This window comes from Rhineura floridana, chromosome 12 (genome assembly GCF_030035675.1).
Source record: "Rhineura floridana isolate rRhiFlo1 chromosome 12, rRhiFlo1.hap2, whole genome shotgun sequence".
Lineage (NCBI taxonomy): Eukaryota > Metazoa > Chordata > Lepidosauria > Squamata > Rhineuridae > Rhineura > Rhineura floridana.
Window position 1 is genome coordinate 11954624 of NC_084491.1, and position 14996 is coordinate 11969619.

Here is a 14996-nt window from a genome sequence, read left to right on the forward strand (position 1 = left end):
GATTCCATCTAAAAACAATGCTATTGCTGTTCTGTCTTTAAGGTCAAATGTAAGTTAGGCTAACAGTATTTAACTGGTTAGCTTAACCTTTTACAAATATCCCTGATTAATAGAGGAATAGATCTTTTTAAATTGTTGATAACTTTTAATACAAGAATTTACAAAATCTATGGATGGCAAGCCAATATTAGAGACAGTATTTCCCAACGTGTGAGAGGAGAATGCAAAGTATTGTTTTATTCATAGGCAAATTTAATTGAGAAATTTTAGAATATTTTAATCAGGTAACAGCTCTAATCCTCAAGTGGATGGTGCTGGCAAAGGAGTGTCAGTAATAACTAACATGTTCTACAGTGAAAGCACAGCCTTACAGGGTAGCTGCACACACATTACAAAGTGTCTTCAATGGTTTTTGCCATTTTGCCTTTTTGTTACCACATACACACTGAATGTATGCATCATGGGTTCCTCAGGTCTGTCACTGCTTCTCATAGTGCAGGACTAGTCAACATTTGGGGCCTCTTTTTTAGAAGTAAGATGGAGCATGATAGAGGTATATTAAAATTACACATGGTGCGGAGAAAGTAGAGTCTCTCATAATGCTAGAAGGGGTTGTCCAATGAAGCTGAATGTTGGAAGATTCAGGACAGGCAAAAAAGAAGTATTTCTTCACACAGCCCATAGTTAAAACTGTGGAATGCACTACTATGAGATGTAGTGATGGCCATCAACATGGATGGCTTTAAAAAGGGGATTCAGCAAATTCATGGAAGATAACACTTATCAATAGCTGCCAGTCATGAAGGCTTTGTATTGCCTCCAGCATTAGTGGTGGCTTTCCTTGCGTATCAGTGTCTGGGGAGGACAAGTGGGTAAAGTGATGTTGCACTTGGGTCCTCCTTGTGGGCTTCCCATAGGCATCTGGTTGGCTGTGAGAACTGAAGGCTGATATTGGATGGGTCTTTGATCTGATCCATAAGGGCTCTTCTTATGTCTTAAAGTGGGGCCCTTCAGGTTAAACTCCAACTCCTGTCAGCCCCAGCCAACATGGCCAATAGTCAGGGATGATGAGAGTTAGAATTTGACAACATCTGGAGGGCACTAGTGTCATGCACCCTGTGGACACATAATTTAAAAATAAAAATAAAATGTGGAATTCACCTGTTGCATACCACATGCTGATATGTATCTGTTGTACACATAAGGTGTGAAGTGACCTTGAGATTCAATATCAATTGAGAGGCATGGAGAGGAGGGTGGGCCTGGTGCTGCCATAGAAATAGGACAGGCAAGCAGGGGGGCATTGGAAGCCACTAGACCAGGGCAATTTAGAAATTTCTTGACTGAAATGCTCTTTGACCTTGATGAGCCACAGCAGGGGGTGGGACGGTAGCAATCACATTTTTAATATTTTGACTATTGGGCCAGCCTGTTTTAAGATTTGGTACATCATACTTTTCTGAAGTATAAAAGCAAGCATGCTTGATGCTGACATCATTTCACAAATAGCTAGCTTGTAAACTGCTTCTCTTGAACTTCCAGGGATGGAATTAACGTTTAACTATAATTTGGATTGCCTGGGGAATGGCAGGACAGAATGCCACTGTGGAGCTGATAATTGCAGTGGATTCCTAGGAGTGCGGCCAAAGGTTAGTTGTGCAAGGGGGGGAAAGCCCTCTGGGACAACATTACCAAATAGAAACCTTCATACGTAATGTCACATTGGATGCCCAAATCTCCCCAGTGTATGTAGTGAAGCTCACTGGTGAAGAGAAACAGGCCCATTCTTTCCTGTTATTTCTTGTTATCATGTACACACTTACACACACACAAATTCACTGGGCTAGTACTAAACATCTTTGACCAGTTTGGGTGATGTATTCTTTTTGGTTACTGGATGCCTGTTTATTCAGGTGTCTATGTTTGAGCCCTGAGAAACAGCAGGAGGGGTAGGGATGTGTGCCTTGGCTCTTCTTTTTCATGGTAGCATTTCTCTAATCCTGTACTACTGTGACTTTTCCCTGCGTCTACCAGACGGCATGTGCAACAGCAAATGAAGAAAAAGCAAAGAATGCAAAGCTGAAGCAGAAGAAGCGGAAGATAAAAACAGAGCAGAAGCAGATGCATGAGGACAACTGTTTCCAGTGTGGAGATGGGGGTGAATTGGTCATGTGTGACAAAAAAGACTGTCCCAAAGCATACCACCTCCTCTGCCTTAACTTGACACAGCCACCTTTTGGTAGGTGCCTTCTGACATTCATTTGCAAGTTCTTCTTGGGAGCCATGAGCTGGACTATGTAAAAATATTAGGCGTATACATTGTCTTCCTGTTTCAGTTTAGCTTTCTGTATGTGAAAGCTAGGAAACAAGTTGTTCAAACAACAGCTGGAGGGGCATACATTCTTTATCCCAAGTATGTATGATGATGGTGATTAGTGCAGTCACATATATCTAGTATTAATAAAAATTTGAAAACATTGGTCTACATGAATTTGCAGGAGGTATGCTTATCCATCTAGCAGACACTGGGATTGCTTTTTCTCAAAACAGAGCAGAAGCGATAAAAAACATTCTATCTCTTGGTCATTGGATGGGACTAAAGAATGTTTGTGCAATAATGTTTTATCTTCTAATCCATTAATGCTGTCACTTCGCTAATATGTAGACTATTTCATAAAGACAAGTTTTCAATAAATTTATCATATGCCCCTCTTCCTAATATAATAAGTGAGCTTTGACATTATGGCAGGATCCCAGAACTTATGAAGTCAATAATACATATTAGGGATGCTGGAAATTTCCTAGTAATGAAATGTACTTATTTTGGCCTCTCTGAGTAAGAACTATTTCCAAAACACTTGTTTCAATTTACCCTTTAGGTGACCTAGAAGTACAATTATCATGTTAGTGGAATGTTTATTTTTATTTATTTTATTTATTTAAAATATTTCTATCCTGCCCTTCTACCCTATAATAGGGCACTCAGGGTGGCTTACAAAAATAAAATCGGACATGTACATAATAAAATTGTAAGTGGTAAAATCACAAAACCATTAAAAGAAATTAAAATACATAAAATACTATATCATTTGTATGTTAGCAGCTGATGAAGGTGGAAGCTGAAACGTTTTGTTAATATAAAAACCTTTGTTCGGTTAATCACAATTACGTTCATATATATGACAGTTTTGAAAGCAACAAACAGAACTTCACTCAAGCTTGCTCTGGATCCCTATAAGGATTCCGTTAATCACCTAAAATATATATATGAACATAATTGCCATCAGCAGGCCTCCTGTTCTAGCATTTCGCCAACCTCCTAATTTGCGCAGACTGTTGGTGAGAGCTGTGCTTAAGCCACCTATCACCAATCCAGGGACTCATCCTTGTCACTCCAAACGCTGTATCACCTGTGTGTACCTCAGGGAGACAGCCACTTTTACAAGCACTAAGACAGGCAGGACATATTACATCAAACAGAGCATCACCTGCAGGTCCTGCAATATAGTTTACATCATCGAGTGCAAAAGACCAGGATGTCATATTCAATACGTAGGAAAGACCACAACTGACCTACGCACGCGCTTCAGGAACCACAAGTCGGCAATCTTGACAAAAAAAGTGGAGCAACCAGTTGCAAAGCATTTTAACATCGAGAGTCACAGCCTGTTGGACTTTTCCATTACAGTGATAGAGATGCCAGCAGATCCAGCAGCATTGACTAAAAGGAAGAACTTTTGGATTTACTCTCTGGACACATTGGCACCACATGGCCTGAACCTGGAGGACAGTACCACCACTACTTAGCTTCTGCAAATGAAGCCCCTCTGAGCATTCCATCCTCAAAGCTCTATAACTGCCACCTTGGTAACAGCATTTGTATGTTGGCAGCTGATGAAGGTGGAAGCTGAAACGTTTTGTTAATACAATGAAAACCTCTGTTTGGTTAATCACAATTAAGTTTATATATATATATATATATATATATATATATATATACACACACACACACACACACACACACATATATACATATATATAGGGATTGGTACTAAAGGAATTACAAAGGTAAAATTTAACGTAGAAAACATAAAATCAGTGTCAGGGTCTACCTTCAGTCCCTCCCAAAGGTTCTCCAGAACTAGATTGTTTTCAGAAGTCACGTTATTTGCCACGTATTCTGGAGTCTTATTAAAATATAAGACAAGATTTGCAGAATTAGTCACAATGGAAGACTTTAAGGCTATGGTCAGGCACAATGAGCACCTATGGTTTGGCACTACATGAACAAACTATGATTTCATGTGTATTCTCCCCCCTGCTCCCCTGAAGTGCTCTGATTCAGTTAATTATTTCTTCTTTATGGCAAGCCATAGTTTACCATTATTTCCAAAGTGTATCTTGGGTATAAGTGTGTTTTGGCAATTGGGTGGCAGGATATTTGCTTTCTAATGCCTGCACTATTATATCCCCCTGCCTCTTTTTTTACTGTTTCAGGAAAGTGGGAATGTCCATGGCACCAGTGTGACATCTGCAGCAGCCCTGCTGCTTCGTTCTGTGAGTTCTGCCCTCATTCCTACTGCAAGGATCATGAAAAAGGGGCACTTGTGGCCTCAGTCTTGGATGGGCGTCCATGCTGCTCTGAACACAACCCTAAGGCACCAGTGGCACCAGAGTATTGGAGCAAGATCAAACGCCGGTTGGAACAGCAGAATCCCGAGGAAGAGTCAAAGGGATAAACTTGTCTTTCCCTAAATAAACAAAACAAAAAACCCAATAACCCACAACCCACTGAGTGGCAAATCATTGTGAATTGGGGTAAAGTGCCATGGCACCCTCAGTTTTTGTCTTTGGAACTGCTTCCATGGAACTCAAACAGGGACCATCTGATCTTGTATGGCAGTTAACAGCCTGTGGCATCTGTGCTCTGATCCGTTTGTCCTTGAGTGCATCCTTCAGGCTCTTGAAAAACAGAAAGAAGTGTCTTGGCAACCTTTTGTTATTAGAAGAGGAAACCTTTCTGACATTGAAAAAAAAATCATGTTTAAAGTATGTTCTCTGAGTGTAGAAACCAAACAGCAAAATATTTATTTATTTAATTTTTAATGGACTTTTGAGGATTTATGGTCCTATTACAGTCAGTGTATCGAAAAGGAGTAGCAACACCAGCCTGGTATCTATCTATGTATGTATCTGTAGTGTTTTTTTTCCCTGTCTCGTTTTAGAAATATGAGAAAAAGCCTCTGCGCACCAGTATCCTTTCAGGTAAATCTGTTAGGGCTGGAACGAAAGCTTATTGTGGCAGTTGACAGCGAGATGGCTTCATTCCAGTACGTTCACCATAACAAAGAGTTTTGAGGCAAGAGGTTGGTATATGTTATTTTAATTGAGTGAATGATGATCATGATACCAGAAGTTCTCCCACAGGAAACTAGTTGTGATCTACTTATTTTTGAAATGCATTCTGTTTGACACTACATTTTCAGCAAATTGTAAAAGTACCGCCCACTAGGGGCTTTTCATCATGCAGTGTTTGAAACCTCACTTCATTTCAAAAGTGCTTATGCAGGAGAAGCTGTTAGCAGGTTGTGCCCATAATAATCCATTTAAATTTGTGTGAAATGGCTGTAGGTAGCCTGGGAGTATCTTGCATTTTGCCCACTATCCAGTTTAATTATGCATAAATCACATTTCTGCCATGAAAATTATGATTAAGCAGAAAGCATTTGGAACAGGCTTTCCTTACTTCTTGTAAGTCTTGCCATAGTATGGGGGGTGTCAAAGTGAAGATCTGTATTCACAGGTTGTGGGCTCCACTTGTTTTATGATCATGTACTGTGCAGGACCTCTCACCTGGCCATCTGAGGCCTTCACTAACATAGGCTCTGATTATGCTTTCTGTTTTAAATTTGAGAGGCAGAATTGGCTTTCAGTGTTCATTTTAGATGACCAGTCAGTGGCTAGCTTCATGGGATGCTTGCTAATATCTGATAGGCTTGTTTCGTTGGTCCAAGCTTCCTCTGCTTTCAGAGGAGCTAGAATGCTGTGTCATTTGAGTATTTGTGCTGGGACTCTATAATTTATTTTGGTGTGTGGTTTGGTCAAATGAAATCTCTTCATTATGTTAGACTGGCCACCTAGTTTTCTTTAAAAAGTACTTCCATAACTATACAGGGTATAGGCCTGTGCTGATGCATTCAGCTTTACAAAAGGAACGTTTGTATCCCAGAGGGTATTGGGTTTCTTATTACACTTTCTCCCAATGGTGGGTGCTGTCTAAATGTCTCCAGAGGTACCTAATTTAACTGTGCATTGATTTATGTGAAAAAGTTCAACTTCAGATATAAACCGGCCAGTACCAGTTCTTGTTATGCCAGGGTTTCCTGGCTCAGCTTTTCTGATATGCTTTCCCTCCTGCTTTTTAAATGCAGATCTAAGGGAAAAGAAAATGCATATTTTTATTTTCCTCATTTGTAAAGGCATAAAAATAATTCAACACACTACGTCTGTAAAGCTAGCTTCAGTTCCGTTTGACTCTTTCTGCAACCCCCTGAATATTGTGCAGGTTTCCTGCATATTCCTGACTATCTTTGTGGGCCAATTGACTGAGCACTTCTTCAACCTTGGGTCCCCAGATGTTGCTGGACTTGCAACTCCCATTAACCACCTTAGCCAACAACATCTGAGGACCCAAGGTTGAAGAGCAGTGGTATAGTACTATAGGAAGTTGTCAAGCACTTGATTAAACTAAAGGGCAATGCTAAAGGAATTTTGAAAAAACACTACAATTTATTCTTGTGTACTAAACTTAGATTTTAGTTTTCTGAATGTGTTGTTTGACAATTTTTTTTCTTTGAGGTAGGGTGGAAAAAATCCTTTGGAAGAGAATTTTGTCCTAATCTTAAAATTCCAGGGCCAGTGCTTTCCTTGCCACATTTTTATAGAGCTGCTCTGCCCACTTCATGAAGCTGATGGGCACAGAATGTTGCAAGCACTATATATATTCACTCCTTTGTGTTCTCTTCCATACACTCCCTTGTCACGTGATAAAATGGAAATAGCTAGTCAGTGCCCAGTTCTCCTGACAGTGCATTTTCAGGGGGAATAGCCAGTCCCAAAAATCTTAATTGTTGTAGGCTATAGATGCTGCTAAGGATACAGTTGGTTTTGAAATGTAGCTACTACAGATGGCAGCTGTAGGCACTGTTTATAGCCTCTTGGGGATGGACCACAGCTCAGTGGCAGAGCATCTGCTTTACATGCAGAAGGCCCCAAATTCAATCCCCGGCATCTCCAGGTAGGGCTGGGAGAGACTCCTGCTTGAAACCTTGGAGGACTGCTGCCTGTCAGTGTAGACAATACTGAGCTAGATGGACCTATGGTCTAACTCAATATAAGGCAGCTTTCTGGGTTCCTATGTGCTTAGTTAACTGGACAGGTTGCTGGAAGTGAGTACAAGGAGGCCTATCTTACTTCCCACCTTTTTGTACCTTTCACAAATCTTCCTCTTCTTTCCTCCCATGCTGTTTCTTTTACCCCCTCAGCTGCCACACATGGTTTTAGCGCAGTCTTTTCACAATTCAGGGGCTGCATGCCAGCAGTAGGTGTGGTCGTCTCACACACTTGCATGTGTGTGCGTACACACACACAAAAAAACATACACAGGCACTCAGCCCCTCCTCAGCTGAAGGGGGGGATATCGTCCCCTCTCCAGTTACCATATGATCAATTTGATATACGGGGAGGGGCAGTTTGCATCTCCATCAGGGTACTGGGCTTTACCATTCCAGCACTGGGTTGTCTTAATTTTATTTGTCTATAACCACCAAAATGGTAAGGCTATGGGGCCCAGAAAAATTAGCTTGGGGGCTGGGTTAATCCTCCTAACCGGAGGTTAGCCACCCTGCCTTGCAGGGTCAGTATCCAAGGCAAATATATCATTCAACCCAGTTGGCAAGCCAGCCCTGTCCATGGATTAAATGGGCATTCCACTGCCATGTCACTTTACAGTGCTAATTATTCTATGTACTGAAATGTGTTTAGAAGAGCAAAAGGTATCTTATTTGGATGATACCTTTTTTGTTTTGTTCGACTTTGAACCCTGCGAAAGTTCTTTATAAAGCTGTTTCAGATATTAGCAGGGCAGACCATGAGTGTTTTTTAAACTTTTATTATTCATTATTTAACTTTTTAGCACTTGGTTTTTAAAAACAAAAACAATGTTGAAAAGCAGCATGAAGACTTCTTTTTAAAAATGCAGAGCAACAGTAATCTATTTGACATTTTTAACGGTTTTATAGAAATACTAATTATGGACTATAAAGTGTTCCTGTATAAGCAACATTTAATATTCTTGTGAATTTTTCTCTTTTTTTCTGTTTCTCTTTTGGTCTCTAAAGATTTTGTCACCCTTTCTCTTTAACTGAGCGGTTTAAGCAATGCCATTTATTGGGTTGTGTTAACTGTGAAGGCCTGCATGTCAAAAGTCTGACTTTCTTTGCAATGTGTGTTTGGTAAACTGGCATTCCTCCCCACTGTGTGTGCTTATCTTGAGCAAAAAAGTGGACTTTAGCACTGTTACTTTATCTCTCTTTTTTCCCCATTTCTACCTAATGACTTTTAAGCTTGAAGATTTTCTTTAAGCAGTTAATACAAATGGCTATGACACTGTGGCTACAATCCTATACCCTCTTGCCATTGAAGTACATCTTGTTAAGGTTGCAATCTTATTCACATTTACCTGGGAGTAAACCCCACTGAGCACAGTGGGACTTACTTCTGAATAAACAGACTTGCACTATGAATTCAGTGCGGCTTAATTTTTAGTACAAATTCATAGGTGGGAGTCTATGCTCAAGTGATAATCTGGGCTGTGTCAAGCTTGTAACGTTTGCTTTACTCCATTGAATGTGCACCTTAATAGGAAGTGGTATAGCTGCTGACTTGCTCCATTAGAATATTGCACCTTTCTGTTCTTGTTACCTTAGCCATTAGGATTAAAGAGTGGAGGATGCTTTCAGCTCAGGATTCCTACTTGTAGAATGAGGAAGTCTTCTGGCTGAATTATCATCTTGACATTTACTAGAGAGTTAGGACTGCTTCTCACATTGCATTCTTGATGACCCAGGTGTACTGCCACAAAGCAACACTTAATTTGTTGGCAGGCACATGGATATAAAATACCTGCATCTATTCCAAAAAGACCAGTGAACAATAAAGGCCACTATTTTGATACTGTACATGTTTCCCTGGACGTCAACTAAGTGTCTCATGAAGAAAATTGTTTAAAGAGGAGGCGTGTCTGTAGACAAACACAAGGGAAATGCAATTGACTAGGATGCCCACTACATTTTTCCTGTAGCTTTCTCATCAAATGTTACGGTGTTCACAGCACATACAAGGAGTGGACAATTCGGAAATGCCATGTGAAATAGCACTTCAAATCAACATAAAAAATTTGTAACCTTCCTTTGGTCATGCATTGAGAAATGGCTGATATTTAATTCCTTTTTCTTCTCTTGGGAACATCCACCAGCACTTTAATCTTTGCATTACTTTTTCATTTTTCTCCAGACATGGGTGTGACTTGTGGCTGCATTATGTGAACACACAAGTCTGCTGCTATTGGTGAACAAGTGTTTGTATGTACTATAGGGTGGTGCTTTTTTTTAGTACATACAAGTACACACTTAATAGTGTATTAGCAGCCCTTAAGTGTGCATCTGTATTACATAAATTGCCCTTTAGAACTTGTATTAACATGAAGTAAAAAGGGTCTTGGGTATTTCATTGGTCTTTATGTTTGGACTCTTTGCCTCTAACATACACAGATGGTGTTGGGAAGATGTAATTACTAGAATATCATTGGCAATGACCTTCTAACCATAGTTGACTGTATATACTGAGACGTTATGGGTCGGGTTGGGAGGGGGGAATGTCTGCCGCTGGTACGAATTTAGTCACTTTAACATTGGAACTTCTGCCTCATTGAATTCAGGGTTTAATGTACTTGAAGCTGTTTCCATTCTTACTTTACAGCTTGTGTTTTATTTATATATTTTATATGGTATTGTGAAAGTCTTTTTCCACTTAACACTGAATCTGAAATTGACTTCTGCTTCAGTTGCATGGCATGGTCACAAAGCAAACAGAAAAGACTTACTGTCTCCTTTTCCTATGCTCTTAAGAAAAAGGACAGTTGTATGAGACATCAGCATTATGACTTGCCAAGGTGTTTACTTTTCCACATTTGGTTAGCCCTCCTTTCTCTTGCCCCCTTCATGCATTTCAGGAAAAATATTTGCACTTATCAAAACACTCCTGGATGTATTGTAGATAGCTTTAGGGGATGGAGTTGGGCAAATCAACATCTTCTTGTCCTTTGTTGTGTTGACAAGTTGTGGTGCAGATGTAATTGGGTAAGGGTAGGAGGAAATGAAGCAAACTTTTTATGCAGCTGTTTTCATGCAGAAGCCTAAGAGTACAATTTGGCAAGCACTGGTGCTGTGTCTGTACCATATCTGTTAGTGGGATTTGTACAGAAACCATACAAACTTCATTGAGAGGAGCAGAGGGTGCCCAGCAGCAGAGCTCAGTGGATTGCATCCTTTTATCCACATGTTAACTTCATTTTAACTGAAAGAAAAATACTGCCACTTTGCCAAAGCTCTTCCTCAATTCACTGCTTTCCATAAGTGATACTAAGGGCAGTTGTGCACAGGAACCTAGTGTGGTGTGTTTACTGCTGGGCTCTCCTACATATGGAAAGAAGAAAGTCAGTGTGCTGAATTCTTTCCTGTACACCTATCCCCCTAGTGGACATCTGAAGGAATTATTTTTCAGTAAGAACTGGATGAAAACTATATTTGCTTATTCATTCATATTTATGTCTAGTTTGTGTCATCCCCCCTCCCCATTCCAAGTCCCCTGTTGTTTTCTTAAACAAAAAATTGTGTTGCTATTGAAAACCAAGATGGTAAAATAGCTATTATGACTGGCTAGTAACAAGACTGTGTCTTTTTATTGTTTATAAGGGTATGTGCTTATTCTGAGGTTGCTATATGAAAAGACAAAATCCATTTGTACCCACACATGTGATATTGCACAATGGACACCAGTACCAACTATTTGTCTCCATCCCTGTGTACTCTTATCTGTAGCAATGACTTTGTAGAATCGTTATTTCTGTAGACCTTGTTACTATGTACCAAACTTTGTAGATTCTGTGAAATGTTATTTTAACAGAAATCACCAGAGAATAGCAAAATCATTGATACTCACTTTAAAGTCAATATATTAGAGGAGTTTCTCATACCCAAAGAGAAGCTCTCAACACTTAATAAGTTGTGTTACTTTTTCCCTGGGGGTGTTCCATGGGGATGTTAATGTATTATGACTTGATGTTGCTGCGTAGACTTTGAGACTTAAACAACATTTTGGAGGGTTTTGTTGTTTGGCCTATGTTCTCTTGCATAGTGTGAAATCGATAAAGCTTGGTTAACCTGTATATAGATAGCTCATTGTTTATTAGTCATAGTGTATCTAGAATTGCCTGTAATATTTTAGCTTCTTACTGAATGTGAGTGATGGTAGGAACATATAATTTTTGTATATTTACTGAGATGTTGCCTTTTTTATTTTACAAATACTTTGGAATTCAGATGTGTTTTTGCTTCCGTGAGAATTAATTTGGAAAGATTTTTAAAATGACATTCCACCGATTAAATCTTTGCTCGAGGTTGACTTCAATAAATTGTTCTGAATGTTCCAATTAAGTATCTGACTTTTATTTTTCTTCAGTGCTTCTACTCACAAAATAATTGTGAGTAGCATTTTTTACTAGAACTAAATATCTGTTATGGCTTTTGTTAAGTACACTGCAGGTAACACATGGGGAAATGCCTGGGGGTAAAAGGCCAGGACATTGCATGCTTGAGTTTCTGGGAGTGCAAAGGATTTCAGTGTAAATGAACAGTTTGAGTATAGAGAATTGCATGAGGTATAGACTAAGATCAACTGCTAGACTGCCACATACAATAATTGTGACAATATGTATAATTCCCTGAAGGAATTGAAGGCTCTGCATGGTTCGCTGCCAAATCTGTGCTTTATTTTGTAAAACTTAGATGCAAAACAAAGATTCATGCTCCAAGGGACTTGAGGAGAACAACTTCCAACATTGGAAAGGAAAAGATGGAGAGGTTCCATGACAGTTTTCACCTTCTTCCCCAGTGGAGTTAATATTGGGATGGGGTTCAGGGTGAAGGAAGAGGTAGAGCTCCTGGGGAGAACATTAGAAACCTGGGAAAGACTCCTAAAAACAAAATGGGGATTCATCTATGGAGGGCACTAAAGTCCTGAGAGAAATGGGAGTTCGGGTTTTCTGGGGAGGTGTCCTAACAAGGTTCGCAGAGGAGTTGAGGAAGAATATTGAAGGGATGGGACTGTTATCAGGCAGGCAGCTCTCAAAAGAAAAATGGGAACGGGCTGTTTGCGATGTTATGAGAATAATGAAGAGTTGGTGCAGCGGAAAATAATATCCTGAGATAATTTGTGTCTTGCAGAGAACACAAAGAGACAATTCTGAGTTGTTACTTGAGGGGAGTAATGGAAGCTTGAATTGGTGAGTATCTCCCGAGACCTGAGGATATTAGGCCGAGTCAGAAGAGAGAATGGGCATTTTAGTGAGTGAGAGTATCCCGCGGGCGAGCATGAAAGGTGTGCTTAAAGATGGGACAACCTCAAAAGAAATTGGGGATAGCTGCATGTGGATGCATTCTTGAGGGGAATAATGGGGGGGGAGGGATGAGGAAATATTTAGGTGGGCTGGCTTGTGTGTTTGTGGAGGATGGGGCTGGGAGAGAAGATGCAGGTTGGGGTCCTGGGAACAGTGTAGAAGCTGAATGAGATTCTGAAGGGAGAGCTTGTGTGACTTTTGGGTTGTTTAACTGTACTCTGGTATACCACCTTGAGTACAACTGTAGACAGGTGGTAAACAAAGTCCAACCCTTTTTTCAGGTTGACTATGTTGAAATTGCCAGATACTAGTTTGGGGCAAACCCTTTTTCTGCTTCAATGGAGGGCAAAGCAGTTTGTGTTGGATTTGACTCTACACCAGCCTTCCAAAAACCTCATGAGAGGACCCCTCCCCCAATTTTATACCTTGTCTTACTGCAGTCTGGAAGATTCTCCTCAGGCTTCCTTTTTTTTTTTTTTGACAGGGGCCTACCCAGACCTTTATAACTTTGTTTCTCTTAATATTTATTTTTTTCAACTTCCCCCTTTCTGGAAAGCCAGAAAGGAAAAAAACTCCACAGTAGATTGTCTGTTAGGATGTGTCAGCAAACAAGCACTAAGCCTAAGAGGCATGACATAGTGAATCACAAAATCTGCTGCTTCAAAGTAGTCTGCAAAGTGTCACAGATGTTGCCCACAGACTAAAAACACTACAGTAGGGCCCCGCTTTACAGCGCTTCGCTTTAAGGTGCTTTGCTAATGCGGGGTGGTCTCAATTAGACGCAATTAGACCAAAGCCCCACTCATACGGTGCTTCTTCTGCTTTTACGGCGGTTTTCAGGCATCTCACGCCATTCTATTCAATCAGTTCCTCTTTACAGCGGTTTTCGCTTTACAGCGGGGGTCCGGAACATAACCGGCCGTATGAGTGGGGCCCTACTGTATTCATATCCATGTGTGTGTGTGTTGTACACAGAAGCTCTCTTAACTGGGGGAATCACTTTGCAGAGGCTATATACAAAGGCCTCATGTCTTAAGGCCCTTTCCTTCAAGAAATGGGATTAATAAAAGCGGTTTCTGCGAAGTTGTCAAAGACACAAGCCTGAGATGTAGGCCCAGATGGGTAGGCCTCTCCTATTTAGACTTGCGAGGTTTGGCCTGCTCGTCACCATTTAACCATCTTCTACAGGTGGGACTTTATGAAGACCACCAAAAAAGAACATTTATTAATGAGCACCCCACACAGAATGCTGGAATTCTTGGACTCAGATGTTATGAAATTTTATTGTATATGGCTTGGGAATAGAGAGAGGAGCAACATAATTAGATGTTAGGGATGGATTAGTCATCAGCTGGGGTAGGAGTATCCCAAGTCTGACCGGGCTTGGCCTGATAAATCAAGTTGCTGAGACTTGCAGCTAGGGTTGCCATATTCCAGTTCCACAAATCAGGGCAGGCTAATTTGCATATTATGCAAATTATTTGCATATTAATATTTGGATTGTCCAGTTGTTTTGTATTTGTGCCTAGGAATTACCACCAAAAATTGGGGAAAGATGTGAGAAATCTTTTTTTAAAAAGCAACATTTTCAGCCTTAAATGCCTAGACTCTAGTTTCCAACACTATGGAATATTTATTGATTGAGAGGATTTATATCCTGCCCTTCTGCTGTTAAAAACAGAGTTCAGCACAGCTTACAAATATAAAACAATAAAAATATACAATCAATATAAAAACATAATAAAAACACAAAATAGCAACAAACATAAAGTAAGTCAGGGCAGCAGTACGGTTAACCATATACAATATATTTCAAAGATGTGGTGGGTGGAGAAAAACAAGAAGCCAAAATGTTAGGAAAAGGAGTCTTTCACACCACATGGTCAGTTCTAAATACTGTTGCAGCAAGTTTTACAAGTTCCTCCAGTATTCCACTGGTGCAGGCACTCAGACATTCAAAGTATCTGTTTCTTAGGTTTTATAAAAGCAGAGCTTTGCTTAACTCAAAACTTCTTCTCCCTTTGATCAGCCACATCTACACAGGTTCTACCTCCCTACTCAAAATGAAACTGGGCCTGGAAGTGTGCAACAACCCCACACATACCTTGCTAATTAGATTACCAATGCCAGGATGTCTGTCTTATTGACTACTCTCCTGCTCCCCCCCCCCCCGGGCATCATGAAAGACCCAGTCCTGGGCTCAGAAAGAAAATAAATATCTGGTCCTCTTCAAAGTATTGATAAGCCTCTTGTTTTAATT

General features: G+C 40.2%; 1 protein-coding gene across 3 annotated transcripts in view; it reads left to right on the top strand.

The window, feature by feature from the left end:
- Positions 1-11733, top strand: part of NSD3 (nuclear receptor binding SET domain protein 3) — a 101140-nt gene extending 89407 nt beyond the window's left edge. For all 3 annotated transcript variants that reach the window (XM_061593530.1, XM_061593531.1, XM_061593532.1), the window contains 3 exons: positions 1543-1649; positions 2035-2239; positions 4498-11733. In XM_061593530.1, coding sequence (XP_061449514.1) covers positions 1543-1649; positions 2035-2239; positions 4498-4739 — 554 coding nt within the window. In that variant the 3' untranslated portion in view covers positions 4740-11733. The remainder of the gene's footprint in view (positions 1-1542; positions 1650-2034; positions 2240-4497) is intronic.
- Positions 11734-14996: the final 3263 nt, after the last annotated feature.